The sequence below is a fragment of the Hippocampus bargibanti genome, linkage group LG16, assembly GCF_051943395.1.
Source record: "Hippocampus bargibanti isolate YZ-2025 linkage group LG16, ASM5194339v1, whole genome shotgun sequence".
Classification (NCBI taxonomy): domain Eukaryota; kingdom Metazoa; phylum Chordata; class Actinopteri; order Syngnathiformes; family Syngnathidae; genus Hippocampus; species Hippocampus bargibanti.
In genome coordinates this window covers 11474738-11495564 of record NC_142749.1, presented here as the reverse complement: position 1 = coordinate 11495564, position 20827 = coordinate 11474738, and the positions used below count along the sequence as shown (strand labels likewise).

The window sequence follows — 20827 nt, the reverse complement described above, 5'->3', positions numbered from 1 at the left end:
CGTCACTTCCGCGTCGCTACAAAAAGAGCATGTGCTCCCCAACTACCTTCAATGTCAAACGTATCTAAGCAGTTAATTCACAATGAAAATATTGAATCCAAAACGATGTCTAATTAAAATTTTACACGTGTTAATTAACTAGACATTCTGAATGTGATATTTGTTTTTGGTAAAGCAATGCACAATGGGAAGTGCACTCGTTATCGTAATGACCCGCCACAACAAGGCGTCAAGTCAGGGACTTCCCACCCCTCATCCAAAAAGAATGTCAAAGACGCTACCTTCTACAAGCCATAACAGGAGCTGTAAAATGTGTCACGGGGAGATATTTGAATAACGACTCATGGGTGTTCACAGGATGTGAACGTTAAACAAAAATATTGGCAATTTATAAAATGCAAATTACAGGTCAATACATTAGGTATACCTGCCCAATGATTTGTTGACACATTCAATATGCATTCGTTGAACAATTTTGTTTGTCAAACTGGTGTTTTTTCTCCTCTCTTGAAGCCTTCGATTTTCGTCTCTTGTTGAGTTTCGTGAGATGGTGCGGCAGAAGTGTTGTTGAAAATGAATGGATGTAAATCAAATGTTTGCGGAGGAGGTGCAGCGTTCATATTAAAAACAATGTGGGTATCGATTAAAGATTATGATGTATATGCGCGCGTACGTGCGTTATACCCACACAATTATTGTATACACGTGTATGTAAACTACTCGACCAATGTTCTTGTCTGATGACAAAAAAATCAAAAAGTTAAAGAAAAAAAGTTTCGTTTGTGAAAAAAAAAGTATATCACAGCAAATCAGTGGCGACCCCGTCAAGGGAAAAGCAGAAAGGAAAAGAAGAAGAATGAAAAATGTACATGAGTTACGTATGTGTAAAAATATCGTGTGCACGTCACGCGAACACGCAGGTAGGAGGTAGGAGGAGCTGGTCAAGGTGCACTGACAGTGCCACAGGAGAGGAAACCTCGTCTTTTCTTTCATTTCCTGAAAACAAAATTAATAACATGTCGCTGAGCCGTGAAAGCGTCATATCAGCGCTTCTATCCGAGGGGGGCCGTGTAAGCAAAGCCAAGCTCCTGTCAATATTTCAAGGATCGCTTGATTGTGAAGACCGTGACGAGAAAGCTCGAAAGAGGGAAATCTTCAAGAATCTCGTCAATAGCGTCGCCTACGTCAAGCGCGGCGACGACGACCACCCGTACGTGTTCCTCAAGAAGGGATACCACACAAGAACACCTCAGGAGGAGGAACGGACTGAGGACGTGAGTTGTGCTGAACGGGAAGGGAGAGAGACCTTGCAGATGTGTAAACAGAGTACACATGACAGTCAGAACTGTTCTGGACAAGGACTAGACACTGTTATTAACCAAAAGAGACTTTCTGGACAGGTATTTTGTCTCCAGGCGGGTGAGCATGAACATGATACAGATGAGACTATTGTGAACACAAAGAGACATGCTGGACATGAACAGGAAGATGAGAAGAAGAAGCAGGACTCAAACATTTGTGCTGGGCAAGAAGAGGAAGATAGCTTGACTAAGGCTGGAGTACGCTTAAGGACATGTGCTGAACTGCAACAGGAATACCGTCTCCACAGAGGAGATCTGGAGCAGGGAGATGTACATAAAAAGCAGGACTTTGCAAGTTGTGCCAGAGAGGAAGAAGGGACCCCGATGATAGGTGACCTGAGGAAGGGTCAGCCTGTGACGGTGGGGGTCTCTCAGAGTCGAGCCGAACAGGAACCTTCCGGACATCTCTCTCCCTTGGAACTAGCCTTGCAGAGGAGCATATGTTCCAATACGAGAATCAAGCCGACCCCCAAACCGTATGCTTTACCCCTGAGAATGCCCCCCACGATTGGGGTTGAGGTCCCCAAACTGCACGTTGATCCGGATGAGCCCCCCAAAGCAGATCCCGTTCGAAGCAAGTTGACCGCTGGCGCCAAGGTGCCCGACAAGTCCAGAATTTCCTCAGCGGTTCCTCTGGAGCCGTCCGAGCATGAATGGTTGGTCAAGTGCGCCTCGGGCCAATGGAGTCAGGTCTACGGACTCCTCTTGAGGGACTGCCAGCTGGCAGAGAAGCGGGACTTCATGTCTGGGTTCACCGCCCTGCACTGGGCGGCCAAGTGCGGAAACAGTGACATGCTGGTGAAGATCCTGGACATGTCCCGACAAGGCGGCTCGGGCGTGGACATCAATAGCAAGACCCACGGCGGCTACACGCCCTTACATTTGGCCGCCTTGCACCAGCAGGACTACGTGGTGGCCATGCTGGTGGGTGAGTACGGCGCAGATGTGACGGTGCGGGACAACAGTGGCAAAAGGGCATACCACTACTTGCACCGGGACGCTGCGCACAGCGTCAGGGAGCTGCTCGGAGAACCTAAATTCCATCATACTAATGAGGCGCTGGATGAGGTTGAGATCTTCCCAGAGCTATCAAAGGGTCTGCATTCCATAAGTCGCCTTTTCCAGCCGCACTCATCAGCTCAACGGCGGAAGCAAAAGCAAAGGTCCGCTTTCTACTCACTTCGGGATGAGGTCCAGGACACAAGACACGCCGCTGGCTTCAGACAACGACTCGCTTCGGATGCTTTTGGATAATTAGCTCCAGCAAGCATGGAGAAAGTAAATACAGGAAGTACAGCTGCACGGAGGCCAAAGCCATTTCTGATTTGAACAAATACAATACTGCCATCTTGGGACAGGTTTGTGCTAATGAACTATGTTGGACTGAAGTTCTAGCAGGGGGGATGCTCAGTCGCTATCCAAGTAATAGTTCCATGCTTTTTGTATTGAGTTTATTCAATAGCTAATTTTGACAAAGTAAACATTGATACGCAGCCGCGTAGCATATAGCGACATTGTATAGCATTGCGGTGCTAGCAAGTACAGTGCTAATGTCGTTTCGAGTATACGTCCATACTTAACAACCAATCATCAGAATGTTATAATTACTCACTTTTCCGGAACTAAAACTGTTGCATAGTTTTCCTTGTTTAATATTTTTATTAAAGAGTTGTTGAGATTTATGGCCCATGATTAACATGAAATCAAGTAATTTCCTAGTTTTTTTATTTTTGTGATTTTATTTGGATGTAAATGTTAATACAGATTTCAATACAGAATAAATGCACAATCATTGATTTTTGTATCCAACGTATTCATATTTTGCTTTACTTGAAATTATATATTTTATCATTATTTTTTTGTAAAATAACAGAATACGTACATTATTTGTCCAGACTCTTTCAAGATGGCGCCGCGAGAGTGGCTGCCTTTCCAGCAGCTCCTGTATTTTGTTCTTCTACTTCTTCCTTTCCTTTCCTCTTCCTTTCATAACTTTGCTGCCGTGTTACTTCCAGGTAGAGTGAACGCTGGTGCGTGTGGCTGCCGCTGCTCACCCGCACACAAAAAAGCTCTTATCCTGTGACTATAAAGTGTCCTTGAGAGTGTTGAAAGGCGCTTAGAAATTAAATGTACAGTAAAGTCTCGTTATATCGATATCGGATATATCGATAGTCCCGGTTATATCGATACTATTTCTATGCACGCACGGAGAAAATTACATGCAAACAGGGTCGGATATATCGATAGTCTCGGTTATATCGATATTTTTTCGGACTCCCTTGAATATCGATATAACGAGACTTTACTGTATATTATTATTATTATTATTATTATTATTATTATTATTATTGTTATTAAGGTTCAGAGTTTGTGTCAATGCGTTAAAGTTCCAGAAGAGGGCGGAAAATACCACAATATTAATGCACTAAACCTCCAAAAATCCCACAATTAAATCATTTGACTATTTGTGTCACTTCAAGGTAAATGTTCTTAATTTATTAACAATAAGACAAACAAAGTGGAATTTACAACTCCATACAGGCACGTGTGACTCAGCTGGTCTGAGATGTCATTTAACTGTGAACTGCCTCGTCCTCTTTTAGGAAAGGTCATGTCAAAGCAAAGCAACTCTGAAGAAGATCAAGTGTTTTTTTTTTTTTTATAGTCCACTGGGAAACTAGATGAGAGAAAAGCAGAATCCATTTTGTGGCTTCACCCACAACCTTGAATTAAACCATAAATATATGATACAAAATAGTCCACAGACAGCACACATTGGATGTGGGTGTGTTCTCGTCAGGTCGTTTGCTGCGGGATGATCAGAATTTGAATCCATTCATGGCATAAACATGAATATTGTTGACAAACTTGCAAAGCAACATTTTCTTTGCACGCACATTACTCATAATGAACAATTTGATCACTCATACACAACTGACATGTTAGCTCTAAAGTTCGTGGAGGTTAAACATCATTTTAATAATAATAATGAAATTTTATGAGTAACTAAAAGTTTGTCGAAATCTATATAGTTCAAGTATGAAGTAACCAATTGACAATGGAGATGAAATGTCATTCCTGACAGTGAAACACAAGAAGTTGAACATTATTACAGTGGAACCCTGGAAGTTGAAGTAAAAAAAAATGGGGCATTCAGTCTCGCAACCGTAGGGAGAATTGGCGGATTAAAAAAAACGGATGGATGTAATTCAACCCAAATTGTGTAGAAAATCATACCAAATTAAATTTGGAGTTCAAACCTTCATTGTGTGTGATGTCATAGAAGCGTTTCAAGGACGACGAGATGAACATAGAACAGGAAGTGGAATTTGATTATGACAGGAAAGGGTCTGTACAACTTAAAGGACAACCGACACCATTTTTTTTGTTTCCTAACTGACATCAGAAAAACGTTTTATAGCATCTAAAATACCCAAAACATGCAGGCTGATATTTTTAGTCAAATGCAAAACATCAAAATAAATGAGTTAAAGTGTCCCAAAACTACTTCAAAATGACCCCGGAAATGGCGAGTTTCAGAAGGTCTGATTTGTCTGCTGGGAATTTGTGTCAACTAGTATCAAATAGTAGTCTTGGTGCAACACACAACAATTCACCATCACATTATTTATGTGTTTTCCTTCTAATTTCGCCATCAACACGGATCAACATGATGTTTTCAGACCAAACAAAGTACCCAAAATGCATTGTGTGTCGTTTTCTCGGTCAGGGGCGTTCCTGACGTCACGTCACGTCTGGAATCGTCACCAACTCGAAAACAAGACTTCCGGAATATTCAGTGCGAGTCTTAAAACGTAAAATATAGCTATATGCGGTGGAATCTTTGTAAAATACGCTCAGTAGAAGTAATTTCAAGTGATTTTACAAATTATGGACACAACTTGTCCGGAGGCGTATTTTACAAAGATTCCACCGCATATAGCTATATTTTACGTTTTAAGACTCGCGCTGAATATTCCGGAAGTCTTGTTTTTGAGTTGGTGACGAGTCCTCACATTACGTCACTGAAGGAACGCCCCTGAACGAAAAAAGGACACATTGTAGCAGTCCTTCCATCACGTCAATGCATTTTGCTGTACTTTGTTTGGTCTGACAACTTCGTGTAGCACCAAAAAGAGGCAGAAGATGGCGACAAAGCTCCATGTAAGGAATTAATCAACCCGTTTCCACAGGCTGATTAATTCCTTACACGGAGCTTTGTCGCCATTTTCTGCTTCTTTTTGGTGCTACATTTCCCGTCCCCAGATACCTCAAAATGGCACGGAATAAATTCTTTAATCGATTGCAAACATGTATGCTTTCCTCTTCAGAACTATTTGAATCATATTCATAACTGGATGTGTAACAAGAAAGCATATTCTCAGAATCTGAAGCCATTGTTTTGATTCTCCAGCAAGGCAAGACGTCTTGGGGTGACACCACGAACAAGGGGGGGGGACCTTCTGAAACTGGCCACTTCCGGTTTCATTTTTTTTTTTTTTTTGCAGTTTCAGCACACTTTAAGTCATTTTTATTGGTGTTTTGCATTTGACTAAAAATATCATACTGCGTGTTTTGGGTATTTTAGATGCTATAAAACGTTTTTCTGATGGATAGGAAACAAAAAAGTCATGTCGGTTGTCCTTTAAGGAACACAAAATTATTTAAAAGATAACTCAATGAGTGTAGTCAAACATATTTTCCAAAGCAGATAAATATCATGTAATGACCCAGAAAAAAGTCTCACAGTCCAACAAACATCAACCAGAGTGATGATATTTACTTTTCTGTATGTACTTGAGATTTATTATACACCACTTCTCGTTGACACTTGTTTATGCTACACCAGATATTGCCTTTACAGTATCAAAAATGATTTTCATTTCCATGGCTTCCTGTTTTGAAACTAGAACATGTCAACAACAAAATGTCAACCAGCATCATAAAAGATTGCGTTCACCTTAAGGGGTTCCACTTGAAATCGTTGCCATTTTTTGCTACAACTGTATTTTCACACAGATTTTAACGTACCTTGAAAATTCAAATCTAAACAAGATGACAGTGATATTGTTGTTTGATATACAATAAAGAAATGTGCATTTGTGTATTGCAACAAAGTGCGTTTTTAGTTGTCGTCCACCTTTTCTTTTGTTTTATTGTATTTAGTGCCGTGAATCACGTGATTTTCTCCTATGCTGCTTAAAGTGTCAGGAACAGCTTAGCTTGACAATACCTCCGTGATCCAGGGACATTAACTCATTTGCTGCCATTCCCGAATTTATTCGGGAATTGAAAAGTGTGACGTGGAGCGCCATTCCCGAATTTGTTCAGGTTTTGGTTTTTCTTGCGAGGGGTGCCGAAAAAGCGCTGGTCAGATATCTGGCAATTTTTTTCCTTCCACGAGGGGGCAGCATTTGCCTTTTGTCCATGTTAGCGCTTTGTTACAGCGTCATCTGTTGTTAAAGCGCTTTATAAATCAATATGTATTGTATTTTGTGCAGCCACCCCCATTTCAAGCTCAGATAACTCCAGACCCAAATAATTTAGGAATAAACTTTTTTTCTGATGAAAGAAGAGAGTCTAAGGTTTCTTACGCTGTATTGAATGTTTATGGATATGAATGTAGTCAATATTCTGAGGGTCCTACAATTTGAGTGAAAATGACAAAAACCCTGGTACTGGAGTGGACAAATTTTTGCACATCATCTGGTAGTGAATGAGTTAAGAAGGTAACGGGCAAAATTTCAAGGAACCCACCTCAGATTGAAGTGGAGTTATGTTGATTGTTGTTGTGTCTGAGACCATGAAAGTTAGTCATTGGATGAGCAATTCAGGGGCGGTGGGCTTGCGAGCGCGTCTCGGGATAAAGGTTGACTGTGGGCAGAAAAGGTTTACTGCGGATGTTATATCAATTTTACGGCAATAAACCAACTTGGTTGGGATCCATGTAAAAGCTGTCTACGAGAACATTGCTGCAGCATTTTTAACAAAAAAAATTGTAGGCTCCCTGTGTTAGAGTGTACTGTGCTCCCCCTTGTGGACGATGAGGAGAAATGCAGGCGACTTCAAGCTAGCGAGTGTGACGCTGAAGTCAAGGCACGGTCGGGATGGAAAAGGTCTGCAAAATGGGGCGATAAGCATATCATCCAAAGCGGTTTGCGTGCAACCGAAACAAATTATCCACCCTCAGAGACAGAGACTTTTGGCGAGGGCCTCCAGCTGCTCCTCGGCGAGCCTCGTCTTCTCCTCGAGGTCCTTGTGTCGGATGAGCAACGAGGCCTTGGTCTGCACGAAGCGTCGATAATCACACACTTGCTCGGGGCTCAGCTGGCGGGACAGGAAGGTGGACACCAGGTTTTCTCGTCGGTCCAGGTTGTCCTTTAGGTCTTTGGCATCCTCCCGCTGCTTGCACAGCAGACGGTGACGGCTATCTAGAGATTGCTGACACACAAACACACACAATGTTAGCAGATAATGCTATATGTAATGTCGAATATGTGAGTGGTTTTACTTTATCTGACTTTTATTTGATTTAGTTTCTCTACTTTAATCTGAAAGGGTAGCAATTACATATACCGTATTTTCCGGTGTATAAGGCGCACTGGAGTACAAGGCGCACCCCCAATGAATGATGTATTTTCAAACTTTTTCCATATGTGTATAAGGCGCACAGGACTATAAGGCGCACCTTCAGCGAATGAAAATAAGTTTTCAAAATATAATATATAAAAGTTTATAAGGCACTACAGTAGAAGCTTGGGTTGCGCACTACTTCTTCGACAGGGGGAAATGGAGTCAGTGGCTCCTGACAGTAGTTGCGACACCTGTTGTGCCTCAATTTTTCTGCACATATGAGGTGCACCTGTGTATAATGCGCAGGGTCATCTTTGGAAAAAAATCAAGGTTTTTGGGTGTGCCTTGTACACCGGAAAATATGGTAGAGGCCAGAAAATGGCAGCTAAGCACTCAAAATGGAGGTTTTAGCCGTTTAGCATGAACCCATGTTGCAAATTGTATTCGGTACTTTAAAAATACATCCTCCACCTTCACATGAAGCAAATGAATACATTTTTTTAATCCAGTTAGACATGTTAACTCATTCACTGCCATTGACAAATTTATTCGGGAATTGAAAATATGACGTAAAGCGCCATTCCCAAATTTGTTGTTGTTTTTCTTTTTTCTTCTTTTGTATAGCAAAGTGAGTTTTTGTACTTCAATATCCTGTGCACACAGGTTTAAAAAATCATTATCATGTAAAGCGGTTCAAAGTATAATCAGGGATATTGTGAAGTGCTTTGAAGGGAGGTGCAGTGTTGCCTTGTTTCAACAGAGGGCAGGGTTGGTGCAAATGTTATCGAAACCGATGAGCTGCAAGAGTTTCGGTGAGGGAGTGTAAACAACCCGGGTGCTGATAACGGCGAGGCCAGAACGAGCCTGCGGGGAATCAGCATGTGCGGAACACTCTCATTGACATGTTTAGTGTGCAATTGAAGCTTGGAACAGAGCGGGGTGAACTCAGATGGAAACTGATGTCATGATAATGACCGTTGAACATATTTGCAGGGATGAACGTAAATCATTAGAAGATAAGAGTCATGAACTTGACTTTTTTTAGCATTCCATCCACATGGTGAGAAAGCAATACTGCCCTTCAGCTCGTAGGCATGTTTGCTGTTCCAAAGTCAACATGACAGAAAGAGAGAAAGAGAGAGCGTCATGGCTCAAGGCATGGGAGCAGAGACGCCAACTCTCACTTGAATGCTGAAGATTCAGTCAGTTGAACACTAATTTTCATTCCGTTTACGTCAAGGGGTGTGTGGTCTGTCATAAAATTATCAAAACAAGTCTTGAGAAATTGAAGAAAAAAAATAATCACCCAAAATATTGAAGTAATAAATACTAAGAACATATTGATCAACGTGTTTCATGATTTGCAGTCACGCCCTCCGATACTGCAGTATAAAACAAAGGTTGCGGTTGGAGAAGAGCACACGTGCAGAATGTTTCAATCATGAGAAAAGGAGTCAAGTGTGAGGCCTCGGGTTTGTTCATAGTAAGCAAAAGTCACGTGAAGAGTTCGACACTGGGCACATGGAAAGACAGCTGGCTCCTGTTGCACCGTTTACTTTTACAATGTGATGATGCAACTATTGTCACTTGGAGATAATGACAACATTTTATTGTGAAGACATTGATCACACGATAAAAAGACAAGAACAAAATTAAATGGAGAGGTTGGAAGGAAAATTACATTTTTACTGTTCCGTGGAAAATAATAAACCATTTTTGTTTCTTTACTGTTTTGTTCATTTTAGCTCATTCACCGATGTGCAAAAATGTGTCCACACTGGTGCCAGGGTTTTTGTCATTTTCACTCAAATTGCAGGACTCATATAATATTAAGTTTTAGGACTACATAAACATGCAATTCAGCATAAGAAACCTTTGACTCTCTTCTTTCATCAGAGAAAAAAAGAGTTAATTCCTAAGTTATATGGGTCTGGAGTTATCTGAGCTTGAAATGGGGTGGCTGTACAAAATACAATACATATTGATTTATATTGCACTTTTACAACATCTGAAGCGGTAACAAAGCTCTAACATGGACAAAAGACAAATGCTGCCCACCCATGGAAGGGAAAAACATTGCCAGAGGTCTGACCAATGCTTGATCGGCACGCAAGAAAAACCAAAACCCGACCGAAGAAATTCGGGAATGGCGCTCCTCGTCACACTTTTCAATTTCAGAATAAATTCGGGAATGGCAACGAATGAGTTAAGTGCCGAGTACAATTAAAAGTCCATTTTATTTTTATGACAATTTAAAAAAAAAAAGCTGATAAAATGACATTTAGGAGCTGATCGAGACATTTTGTAAAGGTCTTCTTGATAAAAACCAAAATTACTTAATTTCCTACATACTGTAAATAGTGATGGCGTTTACCAAAATGTTTTTTTCCCCAGCACTCTGTTTTCTTTTGCGCAGGTTAGTCATTGAAGACACTTTTAATGGCACCAAGAATTAAAATAACCAATTAATGAAAAAAATTGTTTCAATCTTGCATACACCATTACGCAATAGGACTGGATGTAGCATGCGAATAATCCTAATAATGACCATATACCACACACAGTAGGTAAACATCCTCACCTTCTCCTCAGCATCCGTGTCCTGGTCCACCATACTCAGAGCGTTCTGGACCCTTGCCAGCCGAGCGGAGAGACACAGGAGCAGGTTGACCACCCTCTCCAGGTCTCCGATGAACAGATTGTACCTCTCCAGCTCCAGGGGAAGACAGTGCTCGCGGACAAGAGCCTCCAGGGTATTTCCGTGGGCCATGTTTTCCTGGATCTCCGCTTGGAGGACGCTTCGCGTTTCCTCGAGCGAGCACAGACGCTCTTCAATATAGCACACCAGCATGCTCTGTGGGTTAATGTGTGGGAGTGGGTAAAGCAGAATCAGTATTTTGATATTCGTTTTGAAAAGAGGGTTGTTCAAGACAATATTTTTAAGGGTTTTAATTTTGCAAATTCATCAAGTGTCTGTTTTTTTGAAAGACAACATCATTTCTTTGTGGAAATATTCATTGAGTTCACGTGGCAAAAAAATGTTCATGGCAAGGTACAGGCAAAAAAGTGTCTAAAAACGAAAATAAATAAATAAATAAATAAATAGATTGATACAAAAATATTATATCCTGTATATGATAGCTGTCCATGTTAAGCGCTTTTTGACTGCTTTGGCTGTTGTTAAAGCGCTATATAAATCAATATGTATTGTATAAATAGAAACAAATGGAAAATAAATAAATGGACGGATAGATAAATAAACAAATAAATAAACAAGTAAACAGATACATAACTATGCAAACAGATAAATAAACAAACACACAAACAAACAAACACACACACACACACACACACGCACACACACACATACATAAATAATACTGAAATCCAGGTGAATGCTTTCAAATGCCTTTCTAAAAATGTCAGTGTTTTTACCCCCAAATTTGCAAGCTAATTGTCATCTTCGCCCCATGACGGTTTTGTGTCACTATTTTGACTTCACATTTACCTTCTTGTCAGTGAGTTCACCGGTGGCGCAAATATCTCCACTTGCACCAGCGTGGCCAACAGGTGATTGAAGCGCCTTGTTTTCACAACTGCAAAATAAGCACAAGGTCAGACTGGCGTCCGCATTGTTCGCTCTTATCAACAAATATTTGATGATGCGTATATTTTTCTCCCTCTGGCTCACTTCATTTTTTTCTTTTTTCTTTTGTGTGTGCTTGCGTTCGCAGAAACGCGAGTTTAAGTAGTGCTGTAAGCAGATATGCAGGTGTATAGGAACATATGATGCAACGCAAGGTAACCCGGCACCTTCTTTGGGCATAACCAAGCAACGATTGTGTTTTATAGAGAAACACTAGACAGTAGTGGAAATTCTTATTCGATGACCTTTTGACTGCAATTATTCTCTCCGTTAATAGACTTACTGTATATTGACGGTGTATGCTCACTGGCTAAAATAGGACTGTGGGACCGAGTACTGAACAATATGTGTCAAGAAGCGCAAAAATTATTTTAAACTGGTGTTCAAAAAATTAAGCTAGCCCTACATCCACAGTTTAACGATATTGTTCAAGGTCACTAACGTTTGTGCAGCTCCCTTCTGCTCCTGTTTCTTCTTATAGTGCTCCTCCATGAGCAAGGTGTCCTCAGACAGCAGCTGCTCCATCAACATCAGCGCCGTCTTACGATCGGCTAATGGATAGAATGCGGGGGCTAGCGAGGGTTCCGCCTTCACTAGTGTTTCCACTAGCTCCTCCCACGGCGGTCTCTTGAAGGCATTCGCCAAATTTATGGTTTCCTGCTCTGTTGTATGTTTCTCTTCAATGTCCTGGTTCTCTGCGAACTCCTTGAGTTCTGTTTTGGAATTTTTCTCCTCTGCAACCTGCTGATCAGGAACCATTTCGCTCCTTTTGAAAGAGCGCGAAATGGCATGCTCGTCGAAAATAGAGTCCGGGGAATGGATGTCCCGTTTGGGTTTCTCCTGGTCTGGAGGGAAAATCCATAACGACGGATCTGTGGTCACACCACAGCTGAGGGACACTTCGTGGGTAGGCGGTAGGACGTCTTGGCTTGGTTCAACCGCTGACTGTTCGGATGAATTGGAGGAGGCCCTGGAAGGATGAGATTAGATGAAGGTAACCACACCATATGATGACCAACAACAACTACAACAACAACAGGTTCCAGTGATCTACATGTGCCAAACAGTTACTTTAACTGAACTACATGCTAAGTATGTTTGGCATGCGTTGGGGGAGTGCTAGTTTCTGAAAAACGAATCTCACCTGGAACTAGGTCTGTTTTCACGAGATGGTTTTATCTGCGTGGTGGAAGACAAGATAGACCTCGCCTCCCTCTCACTGGTCTCCTGACCTCCAGAGGAATGTGGAAAAGACTCAATGGGATGTTTGCCAGACAGGAACTTTTCTGTGGGTGGACTGCGAGATCCAGAAGATTGCCTTTTGCCCCTCGAGAATGAACAAGAAGTCGGGGAGTCGGATCTACTCAAGGATCTTCTTCCTGTGGTGGATTTAAGTTCAATATCCTCCTCATCTACTGGCGCAGAGTCTGAGTTCAGTTTGGAGTTGGATTTTCTCTGTGCATTGATTTGTGCCTGTCCTTTCAAGTCAGAAATGTTTGTTTCTTTGGCCATTAGATTGGGCCCATACTTCATCCTCCCACTCTCCTTCCCCCGAATTTCCCTGACCTCAGCGAAAAGTGAAACATTCCTCCCGTCTTGGCCCGCTTGATCCAGCTGTTCAAAACTCTTACTCAGAGCCGACATTTTAGTGAACTTGGATGCCCCCAGTTCTTCCATGGACTTGCCTCTCTGGGCTATGACACGGATTTGGTGTGGGGCTTCAGGTGTTGAGCACACTGCAGCGCTCACACTTTTCTGGACACTAGAAGAAATATATAGCAATTTTTGTTGTTGTTAAATCTCAAAATTACAACTGTATTTCCCGCACTATAAGGACTATAAGGCACACCTTCATTAAATGGTGTATTTTAAAACCTTTCCCATTCATAAAGTGCAACGGATTATAAGGTACACCTTTAATGACTGACATGGCTGAATATTACTTCACATATAAGGCACACCGGATGATAAGGCGCAGGGTCATCTTTTGAAGAAAATGAAGGCTTTTTAGATGTGCTTTATAGTGTGGAAAATGCAGTAATTTGAAAGGAGATTAGCCACAGTTTGCAGATACTTCTCTGTTGATCCAAAAACAATAGTAATGTAAACATTTTACAGGAGTGCTGGTAAATACCTGCAAGTTTCAGAGGAATTCAATGGTTCTGGATCTGTTTTATACTCCTGAGTCTGTGAACCAGAGGGGAAATTAAAGTGTGAGTGCATTTTTTTAATTGGTAAGAAAATGCTGTTGGAAGGGAACATTTGATTTTTTTATTCTTCATGGTATGAAAATAAAAGATCTGACCTACCTGAAATGCATGTGGTGTGGATGTGGATCTGTTTCTGACCATTGTAGGTGCTTCCGGTTGGTCCAAGAGACTTTCCACGGAGGCATACTTTCCATGCGGTGAACATTGGTAATCCTTCCATCTAGGTTGATTTGACTGCACTGGGGGTTGGTCTGAACCGGGTTGTGCTGAGAAGAACTGGGCATACCTGTGATGTATCAGATGAAATGATCATGTCGAATGAAAACCAGAATATGGCTACTTTCCACTCTGTCTCTCATCATACCTGATGGAACTGGTAGAGGAATCAAGGATGCGTCCTGCAGACTGCGGTCTGTTGGGCTTCTTTTTGAGGTGATTGCCCTCATTACATGCTGACAAAGGCCTGGCGCCCCAGTCAAAGGGTTTCTCCCCCAGAGAGTGTCTTTGTCTGGGGGTTATTGGTGTCTGAGGACCCGGTTGTTGGGGTTCCGCCACTTTCTGGCCTGTCTTGCGCTCCATGTATGCTACAAGTGCCTTGTGTTGCAGGTGCTTCAGGTTTGTCCGTGAAGCACTTGAGGCAGAAAGGGCTCGACCGCGTGTCTCAAACAACTTCCTCCGTGCTGCCACCAGCCCCTGGTCTCCCGGTTGCATGTGATCTTCCCATTCACTGTCCACTGCAAACAACCCATCACTTTCATTACCAAAGGACCGACAAGCCGAATGGCTGGGCCCACCACCAAGCTGGTTAAGCTTCTCCGGTTCCGAGTAGCACATCTTTTTCTGCTCTGGAGTCAACCGTTTTCGCCCCCCAATTCGTGATGCTACCTGGGGTTGGGCCACATTTGCAGACCTCCCATTTTCAATTTCTGACTCTGTGGTCATTTGATTCGGACTTCGCCTAATCTCTTCCAGGACGCTCCCTCTTTCTGTCTCCTCGGAGGCTACAGATGGGGTGAGGGTGTCTGTGGAAGTCTCAGAATCTTGTGATGAGAAGAGAGAGTGACCACTTGGGGATCTCAGCTCAGGCTTTGGCCTGGCGCAATGCATTGATGCCAGTTGCAGATCCCTTCTTTTAAATGACGTCTCCTTCAGGACTTTAGATTGGGCGTCCTTCAGTCTCTCTTTGTAGTACTTTTTATATGAGTCATCCAAGGTGTTGCAGGCAACAGAGTCAACTCCCCCTGTGTCATTCTTGGTTACATCCCGTTGTGGAGGTTTCCCATTCTTGATAGATAGTTCTCTGACACAAGGTATGTAATGAGCAGCGTCTTTATCCTTCAGACCAAAGTCAATATCCTTTCTGGACTGCATTGTTGTCCTGTTTGCTTCAGTGAGATGGTAGAGAAGCGGGGTGGTTTCTTTGTTGATTCTATCACTTGCTACATCTGTCAGTGGTTGTCTTTTCTCCCTATTTGCCTGCTCGTCACGCTTTGGTTGGATGCTTGGTTCATTGCCCGTCAGCGAAAGGACTTGCTTTGCTGGTAAAGTTGACCGTGGGGAGTTATTCTCAGGTCCGCAGTAAAATATCGGGTTGTTGGTGGTGTGCCGCCCAATCTCTCGACTCTCTGAGTCCATTTCTTCAAAGGAATCCCAGCTCTGAGAGGACTGTTTTGAAAAGGGGGTGGGTTGGTGATTCTCCTGATCCAAACCCCTTGGTATAAGGTCATTGCTTTGGTTGCTCCTTTTATCCTCTTTTATGGGTATAAATAAATTTTCCATTGTGCTGTGACATCTTTCTCTCTCTTTTGGCCGAGGTCTTTCCAACACAGTGGAGCATTCACTGGCAGTTTCGGACCCGCTCACACATGCAGAGTGAGTTCTCATTCTGGCTTCCGAGTGCTTACACACCCCTGTGACAAAGTAGAACTGACCCTTATGCTGGATGCTGCTGTTGATCAAACCCGTATGACCCGCATTCCGAGGACTAGAAACACGGGCTGGCTCAGAACCAATCCAATCATAAGCGGAATGCGCCCTTTTGCGTAGATTTTCAAACTCACCGCTGACACCATCGGGCTTCCCATGGTCCTTACCACCACATCCACCCCCGCTTGATTGCTGTATGGGCTTTGAGTTCTCAGATTGGCTTGTGCATTTGGGAGGTGACTGTCTTGGGATGTTTGACGACTTCTGCTGCTTAGAAAGAGCTTTGTTGTCTGTGATGAAAAGATGGGGCGGGTTCACGGATGCCCTGTTTTGTTCATAAGAAGGTAGTTGAGAGCGGTAGCTTGGCAGCTGCAGGATCTCCCCTGCTGGCACTGCCCTCTGATCCGAGTACAATGTTTCGAGACTAATGACAGAGTTGCTTGATTCTACCTTAGCTATCCCCATTTGAGGGACGTTCGCTCTGTGGGAATATGGTTGGTGATGATTACGGGGTCTGGGCTGTTGAGCGTCAGTGGTTTGTTGACCGGTGCTATTTTCCAAATTTTTAGTAGCTATTAAACTACCTTGTCGTGCTGGGACTGGAGGAGCACAACTGGGAGGGTAAACAATTTGGGATGGAGGCCTAAGAGACACCTTTGATATGGCTTTGTCGTTCGTATAGATATCACCATTGCCGCTCTGGATATGGGTACTATTGCGATAGTTTTGTGAGATCACCTCCATCGAACGATACACCTGGTCCATGGTTTTTGCGTTTGAATGCAAGACCTGGCTGGGATGACAAATGGATTTTAAATACTTAAGGTCAGCATAGTGACTGTAAGAACTCGACTGCAGGTCCTCCGGAAAGTGAAGTGAAGGCGGGTAGTCCGGTGCTGTTGACCCCCCAGAGAAAGAGCTGTAAGCAGAGTCTCCTTTGCCGTGCTGGTGGTGGGTAAGTTGTTCGACAAAGCTGCTGTTGGACTTGGCTGGGGAGAGCCGGCTGACAGGCATGCTCAGAGAATGCAAGTCCACGATGCTCATTCTCTCAAATTGGAAGCTGCAAGAATCCATGGAATTAAATTGCAGATGTCGAGGATGAACAAGGGTAGCTTAATTTGAAATTGCATGGATGCCTGCATCCGCCTTGAGACTAGAGAAAGTGCCACAGACACATTTGCAGCAGGTTGCGCAGAGCACAAGTCACTTCTTAGGTCATTTTCCCACCTCCTCGCGGCTTATTCAAATCCTTTGTCTGCTCATAAGCACCTGCAGGAGAAAATAAAAACACAGATCAGTCGTTAACCTGAAATGTTTTTGGCACACATATGGTTGAAAGAAAACAAGTGCATTATGTGTGAAGCTTAAGCCGCCAGAACAGTTGAAGGCCTATTAGAGGGAATCTCCCTTATACTTCTAATTAGGCCTTGAGGTCAGCTGAGCACATTGCAGCACACACGTGAAAATATTCGAGGAATTCCGTGGAACTACAGTGCACGAGAAGAGCATTCATGTGACACTTAATACCTCATTAAAAGGCATTGTTACCATGTAATACGAGTCACCTGTATTTTTCCCTTGGAATTGAGCAAGGAAAACACAAAGGTAGGTCAGGTAAAGACATTTTAATTTGATAAAACCCTAAAAGATATGGTGGTGGAACATATTACTGAACGTTAATAATGGGTATGTTGCCTGGGTATGCCACGATTTGCAAGGCGGTGGTGGTGGACACCGAAAAGTAGTAAGGATGGAGGAGCAGGGTCCGGTGCAGGGTGTATTTGACAAATTGTATTAAGTAAAGTCGTCAGGAACAAAATCTAAAACAACAAAGTCATCAGAACAAAAAGGTCAAAAATAGCGAACAAAACCATGACTAAAACATTACAAGACAAAACAAACCTGACAGGATTAACCAAACAATGAATGGTCGTGTCGGGAGTCCTTTTATCTGCCACTGATTAAAATGACCAACACCTGTGCATCTGCAGGCGGGGTCCGACAGTACCACCCGTTGGTCTCAAACTGAAACGTGACAGTGTAGACTTCTGCTAAAACACTTCTGATTGGATATAATTTCTCTAAAGATGGGAGAGTTACAGCATCGCTGGTTGCTTGGGACACTCGCATTTTTGTGTGATCATTCTAATGGATTTATTTTAATTTACATGATGTGAACATTCCAAGCTAACAGGAACATCCTTGAGAATAATATTATAAACTCAAAACACCAGACACATTTTTTTGTTAAGATGATAGAATATAACCTCTGAAATGTCTTCAGTCTTGATAGACAATTTCTTTTGAAAATTAAAGCCAGGAAAAACCTTTGACGCTTCAAATGTAATGCAAGTGCCACAAACTTGGGTTAAGACTGGCTTGAAATTAATTTTAAAAAACAAAAGAAAAATTACAGATGATCATTAGTCTGTTTAGTATACACGCAAAAGGCAAAATTACAAAAATATGTTCAAACTACATTATTGAAGTTCATATGTTTATGGAGACCTTTCTGATCAACAAGTGCAGACGTACAAAGAAATAGAGTGAGAGAGCAAGAGAGAAACAGAGACAGAGAGAAAGAGAGAGGCTCCAAAACAGGGGAGCGATGAAGTGGAAGTGATGGAGGGGACAGGCGGTGACACAATGTACAGAGAATGGGAGGGAAGTGTGGGGGGGGGGGGGGGGGGTGAGGCAGAAACAGGGCGACCGGCCCAGACAAATACCCCCACACACAACAGAGACAAAACAGGACACAAGAGTGCACAACAAGGACCGTGGAACTGCACGAGAAAGGAAGGCTCCACTTCAAAAGAACCTTGCTGACATAAAACAAAACACAACTCACCCTAACTTTTCTTCTCGAGCCCGCTCAACCCCAAAACGCCCATGTGGCCTCCAAAAGAGAAAAACAAAAAGTGTCCATTCCTTTTTTTGTCACACCAAGCGGCGGCAACGCCAAGTAACCAGGCGAACACGATATTAACAGGGAAGACTTCCAGAGAGTGCCTTCTCCCCCCAACCTCCCTCCCGACCCCCCACTCCCTCCCTCCACGACCTGTGGCTGCCTTGTGGGAGCTAACGATTGGCCAGCTGATGACGTCCGGCTCTGCGATGCACAATGAGAGCAGCGGAGGGAATATTTCACGTTAGCAATGAGAGAGAGAGAGAGAGAGAGAGAGAGAGAGAGAGAGAGAGAGAGAGAGAGAGAGAGAGAGAGAGAGAGAGAGAGAGAGAGAGAGAGAGAGAGAGAGAGAGAGAGACAGAGACAGAAAAAAAAAAAAAAAGAGGCCTCGCATTCCTGGCTGGCTTCAAAGACGGAGCACAGCCCGGGCGCCATTCATTCCCAAGGTCCTGAGCCCGGCACATGGAGACTGGCCAAGGCAGGAGGGAGGAGGAGAAAGAAGGAACGGATGGGGGGGTTGAGTGGACGGGTGACCTCAGGAGGCCCGCACCACCAACCCCCTACCGAAAATCTCAAACGACTAATTATCTTATTTATTTATTTTTAAACACACCCTGTCATTAAGAGACTCATGACAACATTCGTCTGCAGTGTTATTGTCATTGCCCTCCTTTTTTCTATTTTTTAATTAGCGTTAACATTGTCATAGTTGGAGTCATACTTGGCCTACTATCACAATGTCATTTTAAACCCACGCTCAATGGCTGAAAATGTGGATCGACAACATACTGCAGGTGGAGAAAACAGGTCGACGCCAAATGTAGCGTGTTGTGCTCCTTTAAACTGACAACAAGGCTTTCTGACCATGTTTGGAATCCAACATCTGTGTACTCTGTATGTGTGAAAGACTCTCTTTTAGCTTTCTGTGGACTGCGGGGCAGTTCTTTGCTTCCAACTTTGAGACAAACTCAAACAAAGATTGCTGAAAAACATTTCAGGTGTTTCAGAGTCAGGGGGAACTTAATCAAGAAAAAAAGTTTCGAGTAATCAGCTGGTCAATGTTTTGCTGAGTTGGAATTTAAATCACAATATGAGGAACTGGTAAATCTCCATGACTATATTTTGCTTGATGAAGATTTTGCTTGACGGCCATGAACACTAGACAGCAGTAGTACTTCGAACTTGAATGGCACCCTTCGGAGACCCCTCCCACCCCCTTCTGTCACCCCTTTGACACGGCCTTTGTTTCAAAATTGTTGCACCTGACAGCCTTGACCTTTTCCCCCTTTCTATTTACTTTCAGTGTAAATTACATTTCCCAACATTTGCCGGGATCACCCACCCCCGCTCTGCATTTCTCCGACAGAAGGCGACCCCACATGTCCTACCTTGACACAATAGAAAACCATTTCACAAAGTAGTCGCAGTTTGTCTTTTGTGGGTGCGGGGGTTCCTTACACCCCCCCCCCCCCATGATACTGCCCAATGTGGCTGCAAATAATACAAATGAAATGTAAATTAGATTTCAATACATATTGATTTATATAGTGCTTTAACAAAAGATGAAGCTGTAACAAAGCGCTTAACATGGACAGCTATCATACACGGGAAATAAAGTAGTCACAAAGATAGTAGAACTCCACAGGGAGTGACACCAAGATCAAGTCGGAATTATGCTGAGTCGAATGCTAAAGAGTACAAATGAGTTTTGAGACGGATTTTAAAGATGGGCAGCAAGGAGGTTTTCCGAATGTTCAGTGGTCATTTCAGAGTGCGGGACCAGCTTGATCCCCTCTGAGCCTCCGTTTAGTTCTTGGTACATCTAATAATGTCTGGTCAGCACACGAGGTGCCGGGAAGAGAGGTAAGGAGGAGCGAGGCCATTTAAAGATTTGAAGAAAAATAATAAGATTGAAGTGAAGGGATTCCAGAGTAGGGGTTATATGCTCCCTCTTACGAGTACCAGTCAAGAGGCGAGCAGCAGCATTCTGGACTAGCTGAAGATGCTTCATGGAGGATTGTCCGACTCCAAAGTAAATACATTTCAAATACAGCAATAAATAATAACAACAAAAACACAACATTACGTGATTTTCTCTGCGGGGGAAACCCGATGCCAACTTTTTACAAAGCCATTGTCCCATGAGTGAAGCCTTCACGAAAAACAAGGCCCGACTTTGACAGTTCCCCACATGTGATCTACGACT

General features: G+C 43.0%; 2 protein-coding genes across 4 annotated transcripts in view; one reads left to right on the top strand and one right to left on the bottom strand.

The window, feature by feature from the left end:
* Window positions 1-923: 923 nt before the first annotated feature.
* On the top strand, window positions 924-3157 carry sowahaa (sosondowah ankyrin repeat domain family member Aa). The gene has a single exon (XM_089017769.1). It carries the CDS (start codon window positions 1017-1019, stop codon window positions 2613-2615), a length of 1599 nt encoding a protein of 532 aa, XP_088873895.1. The 5' UTR covers window positions 924-1016; the 3' UTR covers window positions 2616-3157.
* A 678-nt stretch (window positions 3158-3835) lies between these two features.
* The window catches only part of shroom1 (shroom family member 1), a 29915-nt gene continuing 12923 nt past the window's right edge, over window positions 3836-20827 (bottom strand). For 2 of the 3 annotated variants that reach the window (XM_089017768.1, XM_089017766.1), the window contains 8 exons: window positions 14155-16985; window positions 13890-14076; window positions 13715-13767; window positions 12725-13342; window positions 12023-12550; window positions 11443-11530; window positions 10516-10788; window positions 3836-7802 (listed from right to left, as the gene is read on the bottom strand). In XM_089017768.1, the coding sequence (XP_088873894.1) occupies window positions 7548-7802; window positions 10516-10788; window positions 11443-11530; window positions 12023-12550; window positions 12725-13342; window positions 13715-13767; window positions 13890-14076; window positions 14155-16790 (4638 nt within the window). In that variant the 5' untranslated portion in view covers window positions 16791-16985 and the 3' untranslated portion in view covers window positions 3836-7547. Of the gene's footprint in view, window positions 7803-10515; window positions 10789-11442; window positions 11531-12022; window positions 12551-12724; window positions 13343-13714; window positions 13768-13889; window positions 14077-14154; window positions 16986-18564; window positions 18727-20827 lie in introns of those variants that run through there. The other variant, XM_089017767.1, reaches the window with a different exon arrangement.

What these genes read in the sequence shown, in the direction of transcription:
- sowahaa (XM_089017769.1), top strand. Translation starts at nt 1,017, where the DNA reads ATGTCGCTGAGCCGTGAAAGCGTCATATCAGCGCTTCTATCCGAGGGG.